General features: G+C 35.8%; 1 protein-coding gene across 1 annotated transcript in view; it reads left to right on the top strand.

Moving 5' to 3' along the window:
• Nucleotides 1-27711, top strand: part of LOC131156243 (CBS domain-containing protein CBSX1, chloroplastic) — a 99784-nt gene that overhangs the window by 36775 nt on the left and 35298 nt on the right. Inside the window, exons 4-5 of the mRNA XM_058109775.1 lie at nucleotides 9451-9499; nucleotides 10575-10627. Coding sequence (XP_057965758.1) covers nucleotides 9451-9499; nucleotides 10575-10627 — 102 coding nt within the window. The remainder of the gene's footprint in view (nucleotides 1-9450; nucleotides 9500-10574; nucleotides 10628-27711) is intronic.

The raw sequence follows: 27711 nt of genomic DNA, 5'->3' as shown, positions 1-27711 counted from the left end.
TTTTGCAGGGGCTTTTTTTCCACCAGTCAAATAGCCCATCTTCCCATGCCCCTGAATGTGCATGTGAACCGATTGAGGCATCGCAAATAGCCCATCTTCCCATGACCCCAAATGTACATGCGAACCGATTGAGGCCATCGTAAAAAATTATCACCATTCAAGAGGATAGTGGTAATTTGAACAGAGTGGGACTCGAAGTTGGTTCCATTACCTTTTGACAGGTTTGCAGTAGAGAAGGATGGTAGGACAACAAAGGACTCACTTGAATCCTCAGACATGGTGCTATAGCCAAGACAGAAAACAGGAAGTAGAAGAGGAAAACAGAAGAGGGAGGAATGGAAAAGAAGAAATCAGCAAGTAATTGCTAGCTCTGATACCATGAAAGACTGAGAGAATAGTTGGGGAATGATTTTCTCATTCATTGAGTAATAATTCAAACTTACACTAATTCCTACTTATAGAAATTACAAGTGTTCTAAACTAAGAAAATAATCACTAATTAGTTTGCCTAATAAAATACATTCCTAATTTATAATCATTGACTAATTACTCCCTAATTTACAGCCATACAATCTTGCCTAATTACTACCGAATATCTTCCTAATTACTGCCGAATATCTTCCTAATTTTCCAAAAGTTACTCCCATTGCAAATTATATGTTAGGTGTAGTGTTAGTCATGGTTTTAAATCACGGTAGCGGGTAGTGTAACATAATGGTAATGGGTGTAATAGAAAGCGGGAGTAACGAATGTTACATAATGAGAAGCAGGTGTAACGTTCGTGAATTTTTTTTTCAAGCGCACACAACCTTGTGCATATTAGTGTATTTGCATGTTTTAGGCTTTTACCCTTCTTAGAGTTTAGTGTATTTTGGATCCTTTAGTTCAACTAAGTAAGTTGTTTGGCAAGGGCAAGAAATTTAAATTTGTTTCAAACCACCATTGACAGAAAAAATTACATGTGCGTGTATTTATACTTTCTCATTTTTCTTATGGGTGATAAATTCTTATATGTGAAATTAATTAATAAAAAAAAATACTTTATACACTCCATTAATCTATTCGACACATAAGACATACGAGCAATACAAATATACAATAACTAGAAAAGAAAAGAAAGTTGAAGTTGAAAAATATAGAACATAAATATCAAATTGCTAATATTATAAAAGTAAAATATTTTCCTTATAAGTTAGTATTTTCAAATTGTTAATTTATGTATCTCTTGTGAGTATTTAGAAAAATAGTAAATTTTGTATCATCATCCTCATTATAACCTTTTTCCCTATTGCCATATAGTATATTGAGAATGATTTATGAAAGTGGAAAACGAAAGTGAGATGAAGAAGCAAAAATAAAATGAAATTTTTTGGTGTAACAATCTTGTAGCAGTTACATAATGGCTGTAGCTTCCTTTATGTAATGGTCGCTGTTCGTAGTGACCGCTACAGCCGTGTTTTTTCTTCCTGCTGATTTTGCAGTGTGTAACGATATTAGGAACCCAAATTACATAACAGTCGCCGCAGTTATTTAAAACCATGGTGTTAGTCAAGTAGATCAACTTACCGACCAATTGTCTATATTGATTTTTGTCTTCAAATCTCAATTGACATCCCTAGACAACTTCATGTAGGATCCACAAGAGTATTGATTTATTTAGCTCCCAACAAACTAGTCTCACTTAGCTAGTCCAAGATATATTTTCTCTGGAATAGATTCAACCCTTTCTTACACCATACAATCTCAATGGCAAGAAAGTAATGTAGAGTACCAAGTCTTTGATTTGAAATTTAGTTTGAAGCCACCACTTAACACCTGCAATCTCACTTTGATCATTACTAGTAATGATGATGTCATCAACATAAACCACAAGAAGTACCACACTACCACTCTTGCCTTCTTTTTGGACAAACTGAATTATTAGAGTAGAACTGAATAAAGCCAAATTTAGAGACCACCACACTAAACTTGTCAAACTAGGCTTGAGGAGACTACTTAAGACCATAAATGGCCTTCCTCTCCTTAAGCAACATACCCTGAAGGTTCCTCCAAGTCTACCTCTTCCTAACAAATTTCCATATAAAAATGCATTTTTTCACATCCAATTAGTTTAAAGCCCAATCAAAATTAACTGCTGTTGAGATCAATACATGAATAGAATTTAGTCGTGCAACCTGAGAGGTATCGAAATAATCAATACCATATATTTGGGTATACCCTTGACAACCAATTGTGTCTTAAGTCGTTCAATAATGCCATTAGGAAGGTATTTGATGGTGTAGACCCAATGACTCCTAACTAATTCCTTACTAGGAGGAAGATCCACCAATTCCTATGTCCCTTAAGTGGTCAAGGCATCCATTTCTATGTCCATTGCATGCTTTGACCCCAGGTTAGTAAGGGCTTCAACATGTGAAGAAGGAATAGAAATAGAAGAAATAAACAAGGCAATAGGAAGGTGAAGAATTGAAACATAATAGGCAATGGGATAAGCAACTAAGGACTCCTGAGCACATGTTTGAGTACCTTTTTTATGAGCAATGGGCAACTCCAAGTCACATAGTGATGGATCTCCAAAACCAAAATTCTGAACTGATGGGCAGTGGAGGTGCTTGCACAGTGGTAGTGATGTCTCTGTTTGTTTTTTGTCATCCATAAACCTTCAATTGTTTCTTTAAGTCATTAAAAGTTAGATCTGGAACAGTCAATTTCTGGAGAGGGATAATAGTAGGAACAAGAGGATCAACACAGGGGGGGGGCGGGGGGATCATAAAACATTGATGGACTGAAAATAGATTCATCCAAGGAGGATCCTGCACTAGAGAAATAAGTTGTTCACTAAAAAAAAAGGTGACATCTACACTAACATATTTCCTAGGAGTGTGGGGATGATAACATCTATAACCCTTTTGGGTTCTTAAGTACTCGACAACAACAAATTTAATAGCATGAGGAGAGAACTTGTCCAAACCAGTATGTGGAACATGGAAAAAATATGTGCACTCAAAAACCTGAGGCATAATAGAGAACATGGATGTTTCTAGGTAAACAATAGTGATGGGAATTTGTCCTTTGAACATTGGAGGGCATCCTATTGAGTAGAAAACAGGCTGCTCAAAGAGCATCAGTCCAAAATGTTTTAGAAACATGTGTATGAAGGAGTGGAGACCGTGCAATGTCAAGTAAAGGCCTATTTTTTCTTTCAACTACTCCATTTTGTTGAGGGGTATGCTTATATAATGTTTGATGAATAATTCCTTTGGACAAGAAAAAAGACTGAAGCTCATTTTGAACAAATTCAAGTGCATCATCAAATTGAAAATTCGAATACCAATGTCAAATTAAGTTTCTATTTCTTGGTAGAATTGAGTGAATACATTCAAAAATTCAAACCTATCCTTTAACAAATAGATCCATGTCTGGTGGAAAATCATCAACAAAAGACACAAAATATTGATGACGAGTCAAAATTTTGACTCTACATGAACCCCAACTATCTGAATGAATTAGAGAAAACAATGATTTACTATGAGACTCGGTTCTAGATGGAAAATATGTCCTAACTTGCTTTCCCAACTGACACGTTGAACATTCAAAATGTGAAACAAACTTGAATGCTAGAAAAACTTGTTGCAACTTTTGAAGAGATTGATGACCCAAATGAGTGTGCCATTGATAAAGAGAAATGCCATGAGTAGAAATTGAGGAAGCCGAATGGCAAGAACTGGATCTACTACCACCACCATCAAAATAGTACAAGCCATCTTTCTCAAGCTCTCTACCAATCCTCTTCTTTGTCTAAAGATCCTGAATAACACAATTAGAAGAAAAGAGTGTCGCAAAACAATTATGAGATTTAGTTATTTGGCTGGTGGGCAAAAGGTTCAAGGGAAACTTTGGCACATATAACATAGAGGGAAGAGGCATAGAAGGAAACAACAAAATATTGCCACAACTAGAAACTAGTGTGTAACTGTACCATCAGCAAGAGTAGCTTCAGAGTGTGAAGTTGTAGGTTTTAAGGACTCAAATAAATTAGGATAACTTGTCATATGGGAGGACGTGCCAAAATCAATAAGCCAAGGTGAAGAAGATGAAGAGGCAAGAACCCTAACTGTACTTGAATGGGCCACAGTAGCATTAGATGTAGAAATTGAGTTTGACGTTGTTGAGCCATGTGGACAAGATTGTTATTACTCTCCTGTCGAAACTTAGTAGATGATGTACTCAACTCCCTAGTGTAGTGTATAGGTGCACTTGAAGTTACAATGGTGGGATTACCCTTGGCAAGAGACTCCCCCGTTTGGGAGCACTTTAAAAAAAGTGCTTATAGCATTTATCACTTGAAATAAGAACTTTTACAAAAAAAAAAAGTGGCATTAGACTTGTACTGCAGCAAACATTTATTGTAAAAAGTGATTTTCTAGAACTGCTCTTTTAAGAAAAATTTAAATGAATTTTGAGAAGCAATCTAAGATAGTTTTTTGGCTACTTATAAGTGAGACTATTCATGGACGGGGTTAATTTTGTAAATTTAAGAAAATTTAGTGGCTATTTTATAATTTAAAAAATACATTAGAAGATAGTCATATTATTTTATTATGTATTTTATAATATTAATTATTAATGAAACATAGCTCAATTCTACAATGAAGAAGAAGAACTATCTATTAATTTAAATTAATATTAAAAATTAAAAATACGAATTTCATTGGTAATATTATTTTAACATAAATTAATATGATAATCATATGTTATAAATATAAATTAAGAACAAGATTATTGTTAATAAAAAAAATAATATTATGCTTTTTTTACTTATTAAAAATATTTAAATATTAATTAAAAATAATAGTTACCACAATTGTTAATTAAAAATTAATTAATTATATATTATTTTATTATACATTATAGCCCATTAATTATTAATAAAATATAATTAAATTCTAGAATGAATTAAAAAACCAACTATAAATTTAAATTAACATTAAATAAACTTTAAAATTTTAATTTAGTTAATACTATTTTTAACATGAATTAATGTGATAATCATATGTTATAAATATACATTAATAACAAAATTATTGTTAATTAATAAATAATATTATATTATTTTAATTAATAGAAAATTTAAATGATAAATTCATATACTTGTCATTCAAAATTTTAAATGTGAAAATATTAATATTTTTATTTAAAATATATATTAGTCATTATAATTCAATTCTAGATTGAACAAGAACTATTTATTAATTTTTAATTAACATTAAATAAATTAAAATTTTAAATTTAATTAATTTTTTTATTTTTATCATAATTTAATTTGATAGTAATATATTCTGAATACACATTTATAAAAATATTATTATTAATTAAAAATAATAATCTTATATTATTTTTAAAAATAGTAAATATTTAAATTTTATTTAAAAATACTTAAAATAATTATTTATGAAATTGTTAAATAAAAAATATTAATATTTTTAATTTAAAATATGTTTAAAAATAATCATATAGTACCCTATAATAAAAGTTAGCATCCAAATACGAATTATTTTAAACATAACCAAACATCACATATAACCTTCAGCACTTTTCTAGTTCAATGCTTATTAAATTCAGTACTTTTTCTAAAAAGCACTTATGCATAAGTGGTTTGAAACAATCCCAACAATGATCCACAGTGTTGTTAACCTTACCACAATGTGTGCAAATGCGGGAATTGCCACGATGAACTCCTTGTCACGACTACTTTCCAAACCCTGTCCTCGTCCCCCAACACTTCCCTTACCATGTTTGGAGGTAGTGCTAACCATGGCTGAACTATCATGAAAAGAAGCTTGAGAGCCATCTATGGTGATGCATTGGATTCTAGCATATGCTTCATTCACAGATGGTATGGATTCGCTAGCAAGAATCTGATCATGAATTGGTTGAAGCTTTAGGACTCAATCCGTACAAAAATTTGGTTGCCAAAAACTCTGCCCTTTGCTTCTTAATCATCTCAATGTTAAAGCTAACTGGTTGATAGATGTTGAGTTCCTCCCATATACCCTTGAAAGTGCTATAGTACTCATGGACCTACCTTCCTGGTCATATTTGAAGAACTTCTCATATAGGTAAAAAACACGAGTTTGATTTGTATCTTGTGAAAAGCTTTCACAAAGATAATCCCATATGGCCTTGGCTGTTCTATGAAACATCACGTTTGCAGCAATTCTTGGCTCCATGCTATTCCACAGCCACATCAGCAATATGTCATTGTCTTTCATACAATCTTCATAATCCTTGGAGTCTGGAGATGGAGGAGAATGCAGCAAATACTTGGACTTTCAGTTCACCTTCCTGAGACCATAACAGGTAGTTGGAGGATCCAGCCAGTTTGATGGCTGTGATCTGTACATTAACAGTACCAGCTGAAGCTCTCTCGGTAGAGGCCAAAAAAAAACAGCTCTTAAACACTACAATCAGCACACAGTAGGATAGCACATACAGGCACAGAATAGCAGCCCAAATCTTAGAAGTTCCGGAATTTGAGCAGGAAGCTATGACCACAAAACCGAAGTTACAATATCCTGTGAGGAGTCATAGGCATAAATAGTCTCTCACTAATCCTGTCAAACCGGGCTTTGAGCACACACAGCAGAGAAGACCACACTTTTGACCACAAAGAACAGGGCCGACCACAACATAGCACCCCAGATACTTACAACAGCAGTGTGGACACTCCAAAACCAACCTGGCAGCAGCTAGAAGCATAGGCAGACATGAAACAGCAGCTAGATTATCACTGGACCAGCACTGAGAGAAAACATCAGAGCGAAACAGGAGGGTGCTGTCTTTACATGAGCGAAGTACCACGAGCCATGCAAAACTCACAAGAGTGGCTCACAGATGAGGGGAGAAGGAGAGAAAAACTCCTAAACGACTCCCGAACCAGGAAAAAAAACCTACTTTAAGGGTTGACGAGGGAAAGAAAAAGAGAAAGGAGAGGAAGAGAGGGCTGTGCTAGATCAAGATTAATCACGTTCAGAAAAACCTCTCTGATACCATGTTGTAAATCTGAAATAAATTCAAGAACCAAAGAGAAAATAAAGAACTCATGGTTAAAGATGAAGCAAAGAAGAGAAGAAAGAGAAAACAAACAATCAGCAAATTTTCCTGGAGCTCTTACGTACAGCTCGAGGTCTGCCTCGTATTTATTAATAAGATTAAAAATATTTAAGTACAAAATACCCCAACCCACACAACCTAATTACCAAAATAACATATTTCCTTCTAACACTAATTAATTTGAGTAAGTTTGTAGTCATTGATAGCAGTTTAAGTTTCAGTTAGTGTAGAAGTGCAAGTCTACAAAAAACTAAGAAATATATCGACTCAAGTAAATTCCACTTAGATTGTAAGTAGAAAAAAAGTTAGGGAATATCAAAGTGGAATCAAAACACAAATCTCTAGTCTTATTTTCTTTTGATCAAGCAATTTAGGCATTTGAGAAGATAAAGTTGTTTCTATTCTGTAGATTTTCAAACCCCTTATTATAGTAAAGTTACATTGTTTGATTAGTTCGTGAGTAGTCGAATTCTGTATTTTTTAGTTAACCTGATATGGAGTTAGCAGAGCATCAATTAATTTAGGTAACTCCAACATTTTAATTGACTATTCATAGATGTTGTGGTATTGAAGTCAACTGTTGGTCCAATGAAAGGCAGGGTTTGTGCTCAGATGTTTGGTGTTTTATCCGAGGAGAAGAAGAGATCTCCATTGAACAAGTTGGTAAAAGGTGTTGTTCAGCCACCAGTTACAAAAAAATGTGGATTTTGTGTTTACTGTGGTAATATGTTGTTGGCCAGGGGAAGAATCAGGTCGCCTGAGCGGTGGTGGCTAGGGTTTCCAGGAGCATAATCATTGGAAGACGATGGCGTGGATGGCCTTGGTTTGAGTTTTAAGGTGGGCTAGGTATTTTATCTTTTAATTTCAATTTGGGCCAACTGTTAAAATCTTTTACTGAAGCCCCTATTTTAAATGAGGAAATAGTTCAGCAGAGTTTTTGAGGCCTGTCACACTTCCCACACTCGTACAAATAGTACGGAAGAGTGTTAAGGCTTATACAATTTTGGTGGACAAACTAACAGCTTAGGCAGGTAAAGTGGTAATCTGACAATGACAGGCCCAGACATTAGATTTGGGAATAGAGGGTCATCTCTCTTGCCAAAAGGGCTGCTGCGCCAGTGGGGGAAGAGGAGCTTTTGTGGTTCAGTTTCTTCTACTTCTCAGAAGGCAGATCTCTCTCTGAAAAGAAATATTCTAACTCATTTGGGGGGTTTCAACTTTCAAGTGGAGTTAGAGCCAGCAATCGTTCAGAGACCAGTGACCTTCCAGGTTGTCAGATCTGGTTACTTTCTGCTTTGGTAAACAATTCTGAGCTACAATATGAAGAGGGAAAATTGAGCTGTGGAAGGGCCCAAAAACCATCTTTCGGTGGTTGGTGGTTCTAGGAACTTATGTGAGGACCAAACAAGCGTATTAGATGTTAAAAGAACAAATGTTGATATGGAGGAGATGAGGGAATTATGTTGTGGTTAATAATGGTGCTGTATAAGTCTCTGGATGCTAGAAAGAAAATTGATATGTCTGAGTCTACTAAAGTTTATACTCATCAGGGAGTTCTTTTGATGATACTTGAACTTATTATGATGTGCGGATGGGAAATTTTAAAATACTGATGGTGGTTTAGCATTGAGGAAACTTCAAATTTTCTGAGGTGGAAGCAGATGAGAATATTAACGAGGAAGATAATCTAAAGGCGAAAAAAATGGAGTGATGAGTCTGATAATGGGACTATTTTTATTGTGAATTTTCTTATGATGACATTTTAGTACATGAGTTTCATGATCAAAACGAGCATGTTTTAGATTCTCTTGATTTAGTTAGTGATATTTCTCTGTGCCAGAAGCTCCACTTGAAGGTTTAGAGGGTGTTCCTATTTTTGAGGATGCTGGTTTGGTAAAGAGCAGCGAGTAATCATAGTAGGGATGACATTTGCCTATTCTACCTATTCCTTGGCGCAGATTAATGGGAAGGATCCTGAAGCTCAACAACTTATGGACAAGACAGGCTTGTGGCTGTCTGATCCCAGGGGACAAGAAGTTCGATCTGAAGTGGGTAAGAATTAGGTTCAAAAAGATCAGCATGAGCTAGCAAACTTGGAAGTTCAATTATCTATGACGGGAAGGGTTTAAAAAGGGGTTTCCTCATTTAGTTATTCGTTATGTTTCTTCTTTGTTTTTTGTTTGTTAGTTTGATTTTTAATTTTGGTAAGGACCTCTTGTTCTCTCTTAGTCTGTAATTTGTTTTTCTTCTATCTTAATACATTTCTTTTGCTATCACCCAAAAAAAAAAAAAAAAAAAGTAAGAAAACTATTCAGAGATTTTTTTTTTTTTTTGCAGGTTGGTCTTGTTTCAGATTATGACTTGTTAGCTCTGGATTCCATCTCAGGTAAACTCAAATTGTAATTCTAAATTCGGTGTTGCCGTTTAATGTTGTATAGAGCATTGTGTATAACTTGGTCCTTCATAATTATTGCTGTTTGATTGACTTAGCAGGGAATAGATATTAAACGTTCCCATTCTGAATATGATGTAGACAGATCTGTTATAACTGTGCATCTTGCAGGACTGTGAACTTCTTTTTATATCTAGTTCTGTTATGATGCTATAATTAACAATTATTTCCTATCACATTTGCCCTTGATGAGTGAGAAATTTTTATAAAAGAACATTAGTACCACAACCTTTTTTCACCATGATGCATCAAGGATCCCTGAATTACACCTTCCTAGTGATTGGAATCAAGATATTAATTATCATGTGGCGGGTAACAATAAAAATTTGGATGTATGCAATGAACGTGTCCATGTCCATCGTTTGAAGGATGGATGAAATATAGGCTATCTACATTCTGATGATTATCTAAGTAGTGAAGCCCTATGTTCTCTCCAGCCCTTGATTTTCCTTGGTTCATTCAGTCATTTGTCTCAGGGTGACTGGAGTTGTACCTCTCTCCCTGTGAAAATCATAATCCTTTTTGGACAGGTAGTTGTCAACACGAGCGTCTTTGAGCTACCTCTTCTGTGCTTGTTTTTTGTTTTCCTTGAATGATAATGATGAGTCCCCCCCCCCAAAAAAAAAAAAACCCTTATTTTTCCCCCTAAAACCCTTTCTAGATTGTTCATCTACTACAAACATGTGATTTGAAATCTGCACTGGGGATTTCATTCACAAGCATGTCTAAATTGTGTCCCATTCACTTATTTCCTTTTCCCCTTCTTTTGGAGGATAAATTTATTTTTCTATTTAATTATTTTTGGAATTGAAAGTGGGGGGAGGGGTTAATTTTTCATATAAACACATTATAGTGCATTTTTTTGGTTGATTTTGTATTAGTTTTGCTTATACCTTTTTCACATCTATTTTAAGTTGCTGCAGTTCCATGAAAATGGAATTTTTTCCTATAGACTAAGATGTTGTCATTATTCCAGATATAATGTGAACTGTAAAAATATTTTTATTAGGTGGTGGGCGAACTGATGCAAGCATGTTTCCTGAAGTTGACAGCACTTGGAAAGTATGCAAGAACCATCTCCTTTCAATATAGTTGTCCATGTTAGTCAGTGTTATTTTAATCCTTGCTCATTATTTTCTTATTTGACTGAAATGATAGGACATGAACACCAAAAAATAATGATTACTATTTATTGGTGTCCATATCCCATCATTTGTGTCATAATACAGCTAGTTGCTGCTGCTTTTCTTTGAATATGTTTTTAGGGGTTTAAGTCAATCCTTTGTTGGTCACTCACTCTGTCCTTAGGGCTTGCTCATAAAAAGGAGAAAAAAGATAATTTTTTTTTTATCCTTGGGTTGGTGCTTATCAGAGATTCAAAATGCATTGTAAGCCTATAAAATTCATTCGATCTATCCATTTATCCGGAGTTGAATTGCAATTATTTTGTGTTTTGGCATTCGCCATACATCAAGTGGTATTAGGGAAACTCTTATCCACCATGGCTTTAGTGTGTTTAATATGTTTTGTGATTTACATGGTTTTAAAATCCGGACTGGCTGGTCTGAACAGGTTCAGCCAGAACTGATCACCTGGACAGTCCAACTGTCCAAGTAATAGCTGAGAGCTGAAAATGAAATGACTAGGGGTGTACTGGCTGACCTGGCGCGGCCTGGGTCAAAGCTGGGTCAGCCCACCCTTAAACCAAAAGGAAAAAATCGCATTGCTAGTGCAACTCATGGGATTTGAAGCTCGACCTTGGACAGATACAGAAACAGAAACAGTGAGAGCTGAGGGGGCAAAGCAAATAGAAGAGAGGAAGAGAAGAAGAAGGAGAAGGGAGGAGGAGAGAGAGACTGTTGCAACAGAACAGAGAGAAGCAGAAGGAGAAGAAAGAAGAAGAAAGGAGGAGGAAGAAGAACAAGAACAAGAAGACAGGGGGGTGGGGGGAGAAGAAGGGAGAGGGAGAGAGAGACTGGCAACAAAGCAAAGAGAAGGAGGAGGAGGGGAAGGGGAGAGAGAGAGAGAGAGACCGAAAGCACAAGTGTCCAAGACTATGCCGACCTCTGAAGTATTTATGCCCTACATATGACTAAAACACAGTTAAATATTAACTGTGTCAGATTTCTAGGGAATAAATTAGGAAATTCTATTTTTTTCAAATAAAATCTGAAATTACTATTTCAGATTCTAGTAGTTTCTGTTTCCCGTTTTCTAGCCTAGAGATCTGCCGATTTAATTTGCTGATTTTGTGGTGACTTGATTTGCTGATTTTGTGGCCTTCCCAATTTGTTGGTCTTCCTCTACTATTTATTTATCTTGTAATCGTGTCTCTTTAAATTCAATAAGAATGGTTATTTTTCTTCTCCAAAAACCTTCATGGTATCAGAACCTTGTGCTCTTTTTCAATTTTGTTCTTTCTTTTGATGATGTCGTATAAGTTGTCGATGACCGGTGGCCAAAGAAATCCTATTGGCTCTTCCGGTACTTCCGAAACCATTCCACCCAATCCCACTATTCATCCCAAGCCTGTATCTGCTGATTACTATTCCCAGAATTCAGCCCTTTATCTCACGATTACAAAACTCAATGGGCACAACTACCTTGAGTGGGCTCAGTCCGTAAAATTGGCGATCGATGGCAGAGGCAAAATGGGGCATTTGACCGGCGAAATATCAAAAATTGCTGCTGGTGACTCTAATCTGAAAAAATGGTAGTCCGAAAATTCTCTTATTATTGCTTGGCTCATCAATTCCATGGAACCTGCCATTGGAAAACCTCACCTATTTCTTCCCGCTGCTAAGGACGTTTGGGAGGCTGTTCAAGATCTTTATTTGGACCTGGAGAATTCTTCTCAAATATTTGAGTTGAAAACTCGACTCTGGAGATCCAAGCAGAATGATCGCAATGTTACTACTTATTAACAAATTGGTAATGTTATGGCAGGAACTTGATCAGTGTAATGATGATGTTTGGGAGAATTCAAACGATCACGCTCACCACAAGAAGAACCACAAGAAGAGAGAGGAAAATGACAGGGTTTACATGTTTTTAGCTGGCCTTAATCGGAGTTTGGATGAGATCTGAGGCCGCATTCTCGGCAGGAAGCCATTGCCCTCTATTCGGGAAGGTTTTTCTGAAGTTAGACGTGAGGAGTCAAGGAGAAAAATCATGCTATGCAACACGGAACCTGGTTTCAACTTGGAACCTGAGAGTTGTGCTCTTGTATCAAGAGGTTTTGATTCTGACAACGATGGGCGTAAGAAACCGTGGTGTGAGCGTTGCAAAAAATTGTGGCATACGAAGGAGACGTGTTGGAAGCTTCATGGTAAACTAGCAAATTGGAAGCCAAAATCCAAACGTGACAGTCACGCCTACCAAGCCATTGCCGAAGAGACTCAGGAGCCTTCTACCTACTCGGATGCAGTCCCTTTTACCAAGGAGCAATTAGGGCATCTGTACAAATTGTTTCATTCTCCAGAATTGTCCTTAACTCCGTCTTGTTCTTTGGTACAGAGTGGTAACTCTCTTGCTACTGCGTTTTTAGGTGTTAGTCCTAACTCTATTCATTCTTGGATTATTGATTAATGCGCAATTGATCATATGACTGGTTGCTCCAAATTGTTCTCATCCTATAGTCCGTGTGCAGGCAATAAAAAGGTCAAAATTGCGATGGTTCACTCTCGGTAATTGCCGCGATAGGAACTATCAAACTCGCTTTGTTGTTAACTCTCCATGATGTGCTCCACGTTCCCAATTTGTCTTGCAATTTGTTGTCCATCAGTAAAATTACCTCTGATCATCATTGTCAAGTTAATTTCTACTCTTCTTATTGTGAGTTTCCGGAATTGATCACGAGGAGGATGATTGGCAGTGCTAAGGAAAATGATGGACTATTATTTTGACGATGGACCTAACTCGAGTAGACAATGTCAAAGTACTTACTTAAATTCTGTTTCTATTTTCAAAGATAATGATATCATGTTATGTCATTATAGGTTAGGCCATCCTAGTTTTCAATATTTAAAATACTTATTTCCTAATTTATTTAGGAATAAAAGTCCATCTTATTTTCAATGTGAAGTTTGTCAGTTTGCTAAACATCATCGTGCATCCTTTTCCACCTAACCCTACAAATTAACTACACCTTTTACTGTGATTCATAGTGATATCTGGGGCCTATGTAGAACATCTACGTATTCTGGCAAAAAATGGTTTGCGATCTTTATTGATGATCACACGAGATTAAGTTGGGTTTATTTGATGAAGGAAAAATCTCAAGTGGAAACAATTTTTAAAAACTTTTACACCATGGTACAAACACAATTTCAAAAAAATATTCAAATATTGCAGAGTGATAATGGTCGAGAATATTTCAAAAACATTTTGGGCCAATTTTTCTTGAAAAGGAATTGTTCATCAAAGCATTTGTGTTGACAATGTGCAACAAAATGGTTTGGCTAAAAGAAAAAAACAAACACTTATTGGAAGTAACTTGAACATTGTTTTTTACCAATCAGGTACCTAAATATCTTTGGGGTGAAGCCGTTCTTACTGCTACATATCTCATAAATAGAACGTCTAATAAGGTTTAAAGCTTTGAAACACCCTTTGATGTTTTTCATAAGTTTTATCCAACAAATCGGCTTTCTTCTTCTTTACCACTAAAGATATTTGGTTGTACCACTTTTGTTCATATTCATAGTCATAATCGAGGAAAACTTGAACCCCAAGCCACAAAATGTGTGTTTGTTGGTTATGCTCCCACTCAAAAGGGGTATAAATGTTTTGAATCCATTTCCAAAAAAATGTTTGTTACCATGGATGTTACATTCTTTGAATTACATCCCTATTTTACACCTCATCTTCAGAGAGAGAGAGGGGGGGGGGGGGGGGGGGGAGGGGGGACCAAAACAAAGATTCGGTTGTGTTTCATGATTTTTTCCAAACTGAAGACTCACAAAATGATCCTTCTCCAACTTTGATTATTCAACCTAAAAACCCAAGCTTTATTATACTACGAGAAAGTGAGTCGGGTTTTTTATATACTAAAAAGGCAAGTCTTCCTACAATGCCATCTCATGATGTTCATGATCCATAATGACTAACAAAGGAGAAACTAAAAAAAACACCATAGCGTTGGTACCATTTGACATTCTCTACTTGCGGCAGAGGACAACTTGAAAGAAAGGGTCTTCCAATCCTTTACGCTGTCTGGAATCCGTAAACCCTCCAGGTAATGCCCTCATCGAGCCTTTACCTCATGTTCAGTCCATTTCATCCTCAAGTTCTGAGTCCTCTAGTTCTGAACTCGAGTCTGGTTCCAATCCCGAGTTCAATGATTCTGAACTTCCCATTGCTGTCCAGAAGAGTGTGAGGTCTTGGACCCAACATTCATTGTCCAATTATGTGTCATATAAAAATATCTCATCTGTTTTTTCGTGCTTTTACCCAAGATCTTAAATTTCAATTTTGACTCAAATTTCAAAGCTCCAAAAGTACGAAAATTTCGACAAAAATTTCAATTTCGATGTCAATTTCGATTTCGATTTGAAAAAATAATGGAAATCATTAGTAAAACATGGATTTTTTTATGAAATTTTAGAAATGATTGATAGGCATAATAATGTAAGTTAAACTAATATATTACAAGTAAATACATATATTGTAACGCCCCAACCCCTACGTGGGCCCGGAGTGCTACTAATCCATTCATTTACCTAGTAATCCACATTCTAACATCATGTACGCAGCAGAAAATATAAATATAATCTCCACAAATATAATACTAGAGTTTACTATTTCTATCCATAATCCAAAATAACTATTCATCACCTGTATTCTCATATACACACATATCTCCAAAAACATTCTGTATTCAAAAACACCAGTATGTTTCACAACCGTCCATATCTCAGAAGACTTAAAACATAAAATATAAAACATGACTTGCATACAACCCAAAATATTAGCTAAGTATATACACTTTCTTTTCTATATCCCAAAAAATATTACAAACACTTCGAGCTCTCTAAGCTCGATCTCGTGGAGGTCCTGAAAAAGATAAGTTCATATTCGGGTGAGACACATCTCATTAAGGGAAGAAACAATATATTAAAATAGCGTGTGGCTAACATGAGGTTTGTATATAACATATTATTCATCATTTGCAAATCATTAGCATAATTTCTGAAATCATTTCCTGTTCCTAATCAAACACATGAAAGACATTTTGCCCATGAGATTACCCAAGGATAGGGGTAATTATCCGCCCATACAAGTAGCACTCCTCTGCTCTGATACTTTAGGTAACTCAATGGTCACAACTGAAGCATACCAGAACACTCACCTTACTCAGTAAGCCCCTAGATAGTGATGTAATCTCGTACTCACACAATTCATACAAAGGTTTACCAGCGAAGGCCCCAAGAATAGGGAAATCTACCCGCCCATACAAATAGTTTCCCTCTGCCTTAGCACGTTATGTAGCCTAGTGCCACATCTTATACTTATCAGGGCACTCGCCTTTCTCAGCAAGCCCTCGAGCGAAAAGTTTGCCCCGCCCAAACATAATATGTTCTACTAGTATAAATACTAATAAGACCATAATACATTATTATGTCTGTCATTATTCTGTAATTCACATCTGTTCATGTTCTTAGCTTTGACATTTCATAGCGTTTCACTTTACATGACTCTTTCCCATTTTGCATTGTTCACATATCACATTTCATTTCCATTTCGTTCTTTTCCATTTCATTCTCATTTTCATTTCATTTTATAACATTCCCGACACCTTTTTAGCCGTTGTTGGTTAGTCTCGGCATCTTTTTAGTCGTGGTTGGTCGGCATCTTTTTAGCCGTTGTTGGTTAGTCTCGGCATCTTTTCAGCCGTGGTTGTTCGGCATATTTTTAGCCGTGGTTGTTCGGCATCTTTTCAGCCGTAGTTGTTCGGCATCTTTTCAGTCGTGGTTGTTTGGCATCTTTTCAGCCATAGTTGTTCAACATTTTTTAGTCGTGGTTGTTCGGCATCTTTTCAGCCGTGGTTATTTCCATGATTGCATTAACACTCACATGCAGCATATTTCATATATCATTTTCATACTTAGTTTATTTTCTGTATATCTTGCATATCATATATATAACATAATTCCACACAAAATTCTATTTTACTCATGCTACACCATTTAGCAGTAAAATTCATACATATATTTCCTGTAAAATAAGCCAACCTATATTTAACATTTATATGCTGAAAATATACCTTTCATTTCTTACATAATTATCTTGAAAATATCTTTCACTTTCATTAGTTCATTTTCGCATATACGTATCTAATAAACAGCCATAAGCTCAGAGAACATAATTTAAATGGTTGTCATTTTAAACTCATACTGAAACATGTACACGTATATATAACACAGTTCATTTTCCATTAAATTCATAAAAATTCTGGTTTAATATATATTTTTCTCCTTACCTAGTTTCTTGAACTACGCCAATAGGGACCCCAAAAAGATACCTACGGCGCTCACTCGAATCCTGAATCAAAAATCCTAGTTTCATTAAATCAACCTTAAATAAATACTATTTTAACATTTCCTAGGCCCATAAATTTCAAATAAATAATTATACCCTCAAATATAACTAATTTACTTAATTTCCCTAATCCCACTTTCGCTTTGGAATGGTGCCTAGGAAACTCAAATTGAAAATTTATTCCAGCCAAAATAACGACGATCGCGACTAGGACCTCGTAGTGGTGTCCGATTGTCGATTTGGTTGAAGATCTAAGGAGAAATTGAGAAAATGGGGAAATATTACCTTACCCTAAGAATGGTGCCTACGTTGCTCCTAAGACAAATCAGTTCCAGTAGAAATGTCAGTGGCGGAGTTAGGAACCTAACGGTACCTTCCGTTTTCCGATCAATCGAATATCCACCGAAAAATTGAGAGAGAGAGAGACAGAGACAGAGGGAGGCGACGAGAGATTTCAGGGGGGGCGGCCTCTTTGCTGTAGCAATTCAGAGATTTCAATTTGAAATCTCACAAGAAGCTTCTAGCTTCCTTTTTCTTTTTTCTTTTTCTTTTTCTTTTTACTTTATTATATATGATAATAATATTATATTATATTATATTATATATATCACTTATCCTTATATATTTAGGCATATTTATCTATAACCATCATATTACTTAATTAATTCAATTTAATAATATTTAATTAATTAATTAATTAATTAGTTAACAATGAATAATTTTAATTTAATTTAATAATATATAATTAATTAATTGATAAATAATATATATATTTATATTATTATTATTATTATTATTTTTATATATATATTTTTCCGGGTTACTACATATATGCTGTGTATAAGTTGGAGAAGTTGTAATATAATATGTGTGTCAAACATATTTGTAAGATAATGTACATTAAAGTGAATTAGTTAATGCAAATGAAATACATAAATCATTTAAATATTATTTATTATACAAATAATGATAATTTAGAAATGAATGGTTAAATAAAATGTTGTTTTAAATTTATTTTTTCATATAATTTAAAAAGCACTTGTAATAATCATTTGTTTCGATAAAAATAAATAAAATAAATTAAAAGAGAAATTTCATTTCACTCATAAATCTCTCATTTGAATTTCGAGGAAATTTCATTAAATAGTTTAAATTTTGATAAGTTTCGCTAAAATTTCAAGATTTCGATAAATTTCGGATGATTTGTTGAGATTTCGACAGAAATTATGCAAGACGAAAATTGATTGCCATTTCAATTTTGAGGGTGACGGAAATCGGAAATTTCGACAATTTTGTGGAAATTTAAGACCATGCTTTTACCTCACAATTGTTTTGTATGGAGATTCCTAATATTGTGCAGGATGCTCTGAAAGTTCCTGAGTGGAAGGAGGCTGTCTTCGAGGAGATGAAAGCTCTTGAAAATAATGGCATGTGGGAGTTAGTTGATTTACCAAGAGGAAAGACAATTGTAGGGTGCAAATGGGTGTTTATAGTCAGTATAAATCTGATGGTTCTCTAGAACGGTATAAAGCTTGATTGGTCGCCAAGGAATTCATTCAGACCTATGGCATTGATTACTTGGAGACATTCGCCCCAATTGCAAAGCTAAACTCTGTAAGAGTTCTTTTGCTATTTGTAGCTAATCGTGACTGGCCGCTCCAATAGTTGGACGTAAAAAATGCAATTCTCAATGGTGACCTGGAGAAAGAAGTGCACATGGATGCACCTCCAGGATTTGGTGAAAAGTTTGGCACAAAGGCGTGTAAACTGAAGAAGTCCTTATATGGGTTAAAACAGTTACCAAGAGCCTGATTTGAGAAATTCACTCAGTTTGTTAAAATTCAGGGGTATACCGTATACTCATAGGCAAGGTGATCATACGATGTTTATAAGACATTCACAAGATGGGAAGATAGTGATACTAATTGAGTATGTAGACGATATAATTCTCATTGGGAGATGACGTACTTGAGATGAACTGATTGAAGACTTCCCTCTCATCATGATTTGAGATCAAGGACTTAGGATCTCTGAGGTATTTCCCTAGAATGGAGGTTGCTCGGTTGAATAAAGGGATTGTTGTCTCCGAACGGAAGTATGTCCTTGACCTCCTTAAGGTGATTGGGATGAGCAGTTGTAGGCCAGCAGACACTCTAATAGATCCCAATTAGAAACTTGGAGATGACAAGGAAGATGATCCAATGAATACAACTCGGTATCAAAAGTTGGTGGGAAAGTTAATTTACTTATCACATGCACAGCCCAATATTGCTTTTGCTGTGAGTTTGGTAAGCCAGTTTATGCATTCACCCTACGAGAAACATCTTGAAGCAGTTTATCAGATTCTCAAATACTTGAAAAGTACACCAGGCAAGGGTTTACTCTTCTAGAAGGCCGCATAGCAGAACATAGAAGCATACACTGATGCAGATTGGGCAGGCTCAGTTATTGATAGGAGATCCACGTCAGGATACTGTACTTATGTCTGGGGAAATATGGTCACATGGCGAAGCAAGAAAATGTGGTTGCAAGGAGCAATGCCGAGGCAGAATATAGGGCTATGGCTAACAAATTTTGTGAGATCCTATGGCTGAAGAGAATTCTTGAAGAGCTGCGGATGCCCGTGAACATGCCAATGAAGTTGTATTGTGACAACAAAGCTGCCATAAGTATTGCTCAAAATCTAGTACAACATGATCGCACGAAGTGTGTAGAAATTGACAGACTCTTCATAGAGGAGAAGATTAATAGTGGAGCTGTTTGCATGCCTTTTGTTCCTACTACTCAACAAATAGTTGATATCTTCACCAAAGGACTTTTCAAACCTAGTTTTGAGCTCTTTGTAAGCAAGTTGGGCATGATAGATATCTACGCTCCAACTTGAGAAAAGAGGGGGGGGGGGTGTCAAATTTCTAGGGAATAAATTAGGAAATTCTAGTTTTTTTCAAATACAACAACAACAACAAAAAAACCAAGCCTTAATTCCCACTAGGTGGGGTTGGCTATATGAATCCTTTTCCGCCAATTTATGCGATCATGGACCATTTCTTTTAACAGATTCAGGGATATTAAACCCTTACTCACCATCTCCTCCTAAGTTAGTTTAGGTCTACCCCTACCCCTTCTACTGCCCCCCACAGTAACTAACTTACTCTTCCTCACTAGTGCACTATGTGGCCTAGGTTGCAAGTGTCCATGCCATCTGAGTCATTCTTCCCTTATCTTATCTTCTATAGAAGTTACACCTAACTTATTGCAAATATGTTCATTCCTTAATTTATCTTTCAATGTTATATCACTCATCCATCTAAGCATTCTCATCTCGGCAACTTTTGCTTTTTGGATATTATGTTTCTTCGTCGCCCAACATTCCGATCTATATAGCATAGCTGGTCTTATAGCTGTCCTATAAAACTTCCCTTCTAATTTTAAGGGTATTCTACGATCACAAAGCATACTTGAAGCACTTCTCTATTTTTACCCAACCTGCTTTAACTCTATGCATTACATCATCCTCAATTTCTCCTTCAACTTGCATAATAGATCCAAGGTATCGAAATCTTCAAGTGCTATTTATTTCTTCATCATCAAGTTTAACTTTGTCTTTAATATTCCTCCTATCATTACTAAAATTACATTTCATATATTCTGTCTTATTTCTACTTATTCTAAAGCTTCTAGATTCCAAAGCTTCTCTCCATAATTCTAACATAGCCTCTACTCCGTCCCTAGTTTCATCAATTAATACAATATCATTTGCAAACAACATACGCCATAGAACCTTCTTTTGAATACTCTTAGTTAATTGGTCCATCACTAAAGCAAAAAGATAAGGACTTAAAGCAGATCTTTGATGTACACCTATGGTGATTGGAAATTCTCTAGTTTCTCTATCTATAGTCCTTACACTAGTCATTATTCCATCCTACATATCCTTAATGATATCAGTATACCTACTACATACACCATTTTTTTTCTAAAACCCACCATGGAACTTCCCTAGGTATCCTATCATATGCTTTCTCAAGGTCAATAAATATTATATGCAAATCCCTCTTCTTTTTCCTAAACTTTTCCATTAATCTTCTTAAAAGATATATAGCTTCTGTGGTAGATCTCCCAAGCATAAAATCAAATTGATTTTCTGAGACCTTCGTTTCTAACCTTAATCTTTGTTCAACTACCCTTTCCTATAGTTTCATCGTATGACTCATAAGTTTAATTCCACGATAGTTATTACAATTTTGAATCTCTCCTTTATTTTTATATATAGGTATTAGAGTGCTTTTCCTCCATTCGTCTGACATTTTCTTAGTTTTTATAATTGTATTAAATAAATTAGTTAAGCATATAATTCCGTTATCACCTAAGCATTTCCAAACTTCAATTGGGATATTATCTGGTTCTATAGCTTTCCCATTTTTCGTATTTTTTAGTGCAAACTTAATTTCGTTAACTCTAATTTTGTGAATAAATCTCATATTTTTAGTCTTTTCCTCATTTGACAATTCCAAGTTTAAGCCTTTTATTAAACAACTTACTAAAGTAACTTTGCCATCTTTCTTTAATGTCTTCGTCCTTAGCCAAGACAATATCATCCTCACTTTTTATACATTTTACATTTCCTAAGTCCTTACTCTTCCTGTCTCTAGCTTTAGCAAATTTAAATATATCTCTTTCCCCTTATTTTGTATCTAATCTATCATACAACTATTGAATGATTTGTATTTAGCTTCACTAACGACCTTTTTTGCTTCTTTTCTCGCCTCTTTATACTTTTCAAAGTTATCCCTGTTTCTACATTTTTGCCACAATTTATACCAAATTCTTTTTGTCTTACGGCTTTTCTAAAATTACTATTTCAAATTCTAGTAGTTTTTGTTTCTTGTTTTCTAGCCTAGAGATCTGCTGATTTGATTTGCTGATTTTGTGGTGATTTGATTTGCTGATTTTGTGGCCTTCCTAATTTGGTGGCCTTCGTCTACTATTTATCATGTAATTGTGTCTCGTGAAATTCAATAAGAATGGTTATTCTTCTTCTCAAAAAACCTTCAAACTGCAACATGATGGAACACAAACAAGAATGTAATATGTGCATTTGCCAAAAATAAGTATGCCAAGAAAGGCTACCAAGGTGATGTACGTGGTCCTCCATCATGCTTGTTTAGCTGAACAGAACATGGCACTGAAGAGTGCAATTGTAAGTATGACTCTAACAACTTAGGAGCACTTTGAGGAACCGCGTCTTCAACAAGCCATATAGCATTTGAAGCTGGGTGGCTGATGCAGCGCACATGGTGGAAATAGATGATCTTTCAGACTGAATAGGGATAATTACAAGGAGATATAGAGGTAAAGAAAAGAAAGATCCGCTTGCATGAAAATTCAGCAGTTGAGACTATGGAAGGAGCCACTGGGTAAATCTAAGTCCTCACTTCCAATATCTCGGGAAAATTCTTTACAGATTAGAATTGAACCAAATTCTTCATTGCAATTTGTTATTTGGGCTAATGTAAGTACATAACATACTTGCACATTAAATGTGCATAGGAAAATGACTGTTCTTGAGTACATCTGTTTCCAATGTCTTAAAATTCGATTTCGACTAAAATTTCGAAGCCCCAAAAGTTTGGAAACTATGACCCTAAAAAACAACTTTGAGAGTCTAAACTTGGAATTCAAGCGGCCTGTGGAGAACTTGCCCATGCAATGTAAGGCCATTGCCACATAACCATCCAACCGCTCCCTTTCTTGGTTGAAAGAGTAATGTTGGTAAACGAGAATAAAAAAGTTTCAAAGTGCTATTGTCTACCTTAACTCTCTTGCAGGCCTCCCTCTCTCTCTCTCTCTCTTAGATCAACTCTGTCAGATCTGCCTTCTTCCTCTATCATCTGTGAGCCATTGTAGCTTGCTGAAGTGAAAGAGATGCTGGCAAAGAGAGAGGCTTTTGTGTGAAGATGTGGAGAAGATCAACATTCGAAGATCTGAAGCAATAGAGTGACAATCTGAGGAAAGAGGCTATCTGTATTAAGATCTGGAGAGAAAGACCAATGAAGTACAAAGATCTGGAGAAGTTGGTCAACGATTTGGGGTGGTCTCGAGCAATACAAACAACTGTATAATCTCCCTGCAAGGTATATGCCTTGCCAAATTATGTGTGAAAGGCGAGTTCTTGATGCTGGCGTGCATGCCTAATTCTATAACGAAAATTCCTGTGAGGAGTGGCGCATTTGTAGGCATTTTTCACTTGCCTTGCCTTGAAGCGCGCTTGTTTGCGCCTTTTAAAACACTGACAATTATTATTGCAACTAACAATTATGCGAGTTGCCATCTTTAATGGTTAAAACATCTTGGCATCACTCAGCATAAGCTCTTGTTTGCCTATCTATTATTTCCATGGTTAGACTTTCCTTTCGACATGACTAGAGTTCTGAAGTGCTTATCGAGAAGTCAAAATTTTGAATCTCTATCCAATATTGTCTTGGGAAAGCCATGAAACCTTAAAATCTCCTGGAAAATAAATGTGCTACATGAGTAGCATAAAATGTGCCATTTTCAACCATGACAAATATATAATCAATACCGCTTGCTGTTTTAGGCAATCCCACAGCAAAATCCATGCTTGCTGTAACCCATGATTTTTTTGCTGGCCTTTGGCAATTTGACATGTTTGATATCTTTCCTTATACTTGTAGAAGGTAGGCCAAAAATAACTTTCCACCACCAAACTCGGCATCTTATCTTGACCAACGTGCCAATATGATGCAATTAAGCAATTAGAAGCTTGTTTTCCGCAGAATAAATATCCATCTTATAGAAGAAATACAGCAAGAACCTTCTTGTCCGTGGCCTCATGTCTTTCTAAGATGTTTGTGAGACGTTTGTGAAACAGGGGATCTTCCTTGCATCCTTCCAAGAGTGTGCTCGCACGTTCCAGAATTAAACGAGAATGGGTTTCTGGCTTAATGAGTAGCATAAAAAAAACTTACACAGTCCTTGCTTTCTTCAATGAAATCCTTCAACCCAAAAAGTGAACAAGAATTTTTGGCCTCCCTTTTGATCACAGTGTCTTCTCTTATTGGTCTTACCACCATATTTTTTCCATTAAAATAGAAAGAATAAGTGTTTATAACACCATGATGAATAGTATTTCAATCATATTGTCATTGTCAACAGTAAGATGTAGCAAGCATGCATTGGCAACACATTGCACCAAACTGAATTGCCAATTGAAAAACCGACCAAACATCTTGAACACACAAGCACCTTATTTCCTTTGTTGAATTGAGGGATGTGATATGGTCGTGGATGTTCTCACTCTCGATTTTTGTTGTAAAGTTAGAGATGGATTAGAGAAGAATAGAAAAATAGAAAAGAAGAAGAAAATAATAAGAAAATCAAGAGAGGGGAAAAATAAAAAAACGAGGCGGCTATTTCCACAGCTCCAGGTCAGCCCTATTATATATTATTAAGAATAAAAGGGAATGACAAAAATACACACATTCACACACCCCAATTACTAAAATAACATGTTTTCTTCCAACACTTCCTCTCAAGCAGTTACAGGGGTGTGAAGTTTGGGCTCTGAGAATAACTCTAATGCTTAAGTTAGTAGAAATCCAGAGGAAATAAGGGTACTAGGTTTTCAAGATTAGAATAGCCTACCTCCTCTCCTAAGGCATCCTCTTTTTACCTCCATCTCGTGTGGTGGTTGATGGGGTTTGAGGGAGTTGAAACTAATTCCCACCCCCTGACCCCAATCAATTTTTTTTTTTTTGCTTAACCTTTCTTTCCTTTTCTATAAAGCGGGAGTGAAGTTATTTCTAATTTTCTTTTAATTTTTTGATCACTATACATGTGGAATTTGGTCATCTTTCCTACAATAGTTACGCCTACCAATAGGCAGAGATATCCATCTAATGTAGCTAGTATATGAACTCCTAATAACCCTTGCCTTGACATTCAATGGGCATTTGATGTGGATCCACATGACGTCACCCTCTACGGTGGCTAGATTCGTGGGGTTAATTCTTGGGAACCCCTATAGCTGCTCTCCCCCCCCCCCCCCCAAAGGAGGTGGTGGCATCACCTCATCATTGCATTTTTGAATCCTTGGGTATTTAAGAACTATGACCTCCACTATCTTTTTCTAGTTTCATTTTGTAGCATTGTCTCCTATATTTGCTTCTACTCAATCTCGAAGCTTGTGCATCCCTTATATTCTCATGTATGACCTTCGACCCCTTCCACCGTCATTCTTGTTGTCCCTATATGTAATTTTTTTAATTTTCTCTTCCCTGTTTTTTCTCCTTTGCCTGTCAACTTTACTCACGTCGAAAGATAACCTTTGGGCATTATGGCTAGAACATAGAAGTTCATCCTCCTCCCTCCTCATTTTCATCTTCTTCTCCCATTTCCATAGAGGTTTACAAGTAGGATTGTTCATGGTTGGGTATTCGAACCGAACTTGCATTTACCAAACTGAACCAATCCCATTGATTTAGATATTTTTTGAATTGCAACCAAGCCAAATGTTTCAATTAAATAACAACACAGTTAACCAACAGTTTGGTTCAGATATCCAATCCAAATCAAACATTGCAACCTTGTACATTAAATAATAAAAAAATTAGAAAACTATAGGGTTTTGTATCTAGTCTTACAACACAAGATCAAGGGAGATATGAAGAGAGAGATGTAAGATTTCATCTATTTGCAATATTTGAAGGGGAGGATGATGTGCGGTGGTAGTGCAGTGGCGAGCAGATTGTGCAGCTGTGGTTGATGGTTGGAAGGGTGGCAATGGGCAGCAGAGAGCAGGGCAAAAGGAGGGTGGCTGCAGTTGGAGCTTGGAGGCTTGAGGGAATGACAAAAAAAGAGGAGAGAACAATTGTCCCCTATAATTTGAGGGCTTAAGTATTTTTTATTTTTTATATTTTTTGGGAGTTTTGATTTGGTGCGGTTAGCCACACTATCTTTACCTAAGGTTCTAAACTGCCAATAAAATAGAACCATGTGTCTTCATTTATTGATTCTAAGATATTATATACTTACATTAATGTAGTTATATACTTCTAATATTATATATATATATATTATAAATAAATATATATCAATTTGGTTTGGTTAACCGTTGGTTCAGAATCAATACAAATTGAAACTGAACCAATAACTAAATGTCATAAAAAATCTGAAGTGAAACCAAACTGAAAAAATTAATCAAAATTTCGGTTCGATTTTCAAATGTTTCTGAACAACCCTAGTTAGATGATTAAATTTGCCATAAGGGAGGTTCAAAGGCCTTTCGCTCTTCTTAATAGGGCTTAGAAGTTTTTAGCACGAAATATCTCTAAGACAAAGGGCTAGGTGAAAGGTCTAGGATGAAGGTACTCCACAAGTCATGAGGTTGCCAATCTGGTCCTCTTGTTCATGCTCAAATTTCTTCCTCTTTCTCTAAGCCAAGAACCACTCTCCCTAGAGGGCTTGCAGTTTTCCTAGAGAAGAGACTTTGGGTTGTTCCACTAACAACCAATGCCTTCATTTCTCTATTTTTTCTCTTTAGGTATCTCCGCCGCTCACTATTGCATTAATTTTATACATTTATGCATGTCTAAATGTTTCTATTCTTACTTGGGGGTTATTGTCCATATGTGGCCACTACTTTGCATGTTGCCTCAAGATGCAAGATTTCTGCGAAGAAGAAGACAGGGAGCATAGTCGATTGGCCAAGGAGAACAGAGTTGAGGTGTCCAACAATCAATGAGATGTTGAGTTTATAATAAAGGCCAAGGAAAAGATTTAAGACTAGTGAGATACTTCTTGAAGCTTTGGTTACTTCTTTACAAGATGAACTCAAAAAGGTTGAAGAAACACTTGGAATGGTGGATGAGGCTCGTGTTGCAATTTTTGGCAATTTGGAGAGTTCCATAAGGAGATAAATGACCACAACGCCTTGCTTTGGGCAGATGGGTTTGACCTGTGCAAGGAAGCATTGAAGGCGCACTCCGAGGGTCTATTGACTTCCTTAGTTTATATTTGGTTGGCGGAATGTTTATTCCTAGAAATATAGTGGTTATAATAAAAGAATTTGGCAGCTTACACTTGAAAACTTTATGAATCCGTAACAAGGAATGAATTCCCAAATTTGCACCATGGCAATGTCTATTTAGTTCCTATTTCATGTTGGTTGGAATTACACAAACATTTGCATGAGTGATTCTTTCTAAGTTGTTCCTCTATACAATTTTCATTACATTATCATTGCATTACACCCTCAAAATAGGTATTTTGCAAACCAAACGTAACCTTAGTAGTTTAGCCCCCTTCTCTGTAAGGGGAGGATGACCCCACAAAAACCCTAAAGGCAAAACCCTTTGAACAAGACACTACCCCAAGGAAGTCTTACATTTGGTTTTTCTTCTCCAATTGCTGATAATATCATTTTCTTCCTTGATGATCAGTCCCTTTTTAAGAAGAACTTTGGGTATTCTCCAAATCTTCAAGAGGGTGTTTGGCTTTGGCCTCAAAATTAATATGGGAAAGAGTGATTTAGAAACTCTGGGAGTACCCACCAAATGGGTTAGGGAGTGGGCCACTGAAGTGGGGTG

This window comes from Malania oleifera, chromosome 1 (assembly GCF_029873635.1).
Source record: "Malania oleifera isolate guangnan ecotype guangnan chromosome 1, ASM2987363v1, whole genome shotgun sequence".
Taxonomy (NCBI): Eukaryota; Viridiplantae; Streptophyta; class Magnoliopsida; order Santalales; family Ximeniaceae; genus Malania; species Malania oleifera.
The sequence above is the reverse complement of the archived record's forward strand: the minus strand, read 5'-3'. Positions and strand labels throughout refer to the sequence as shown.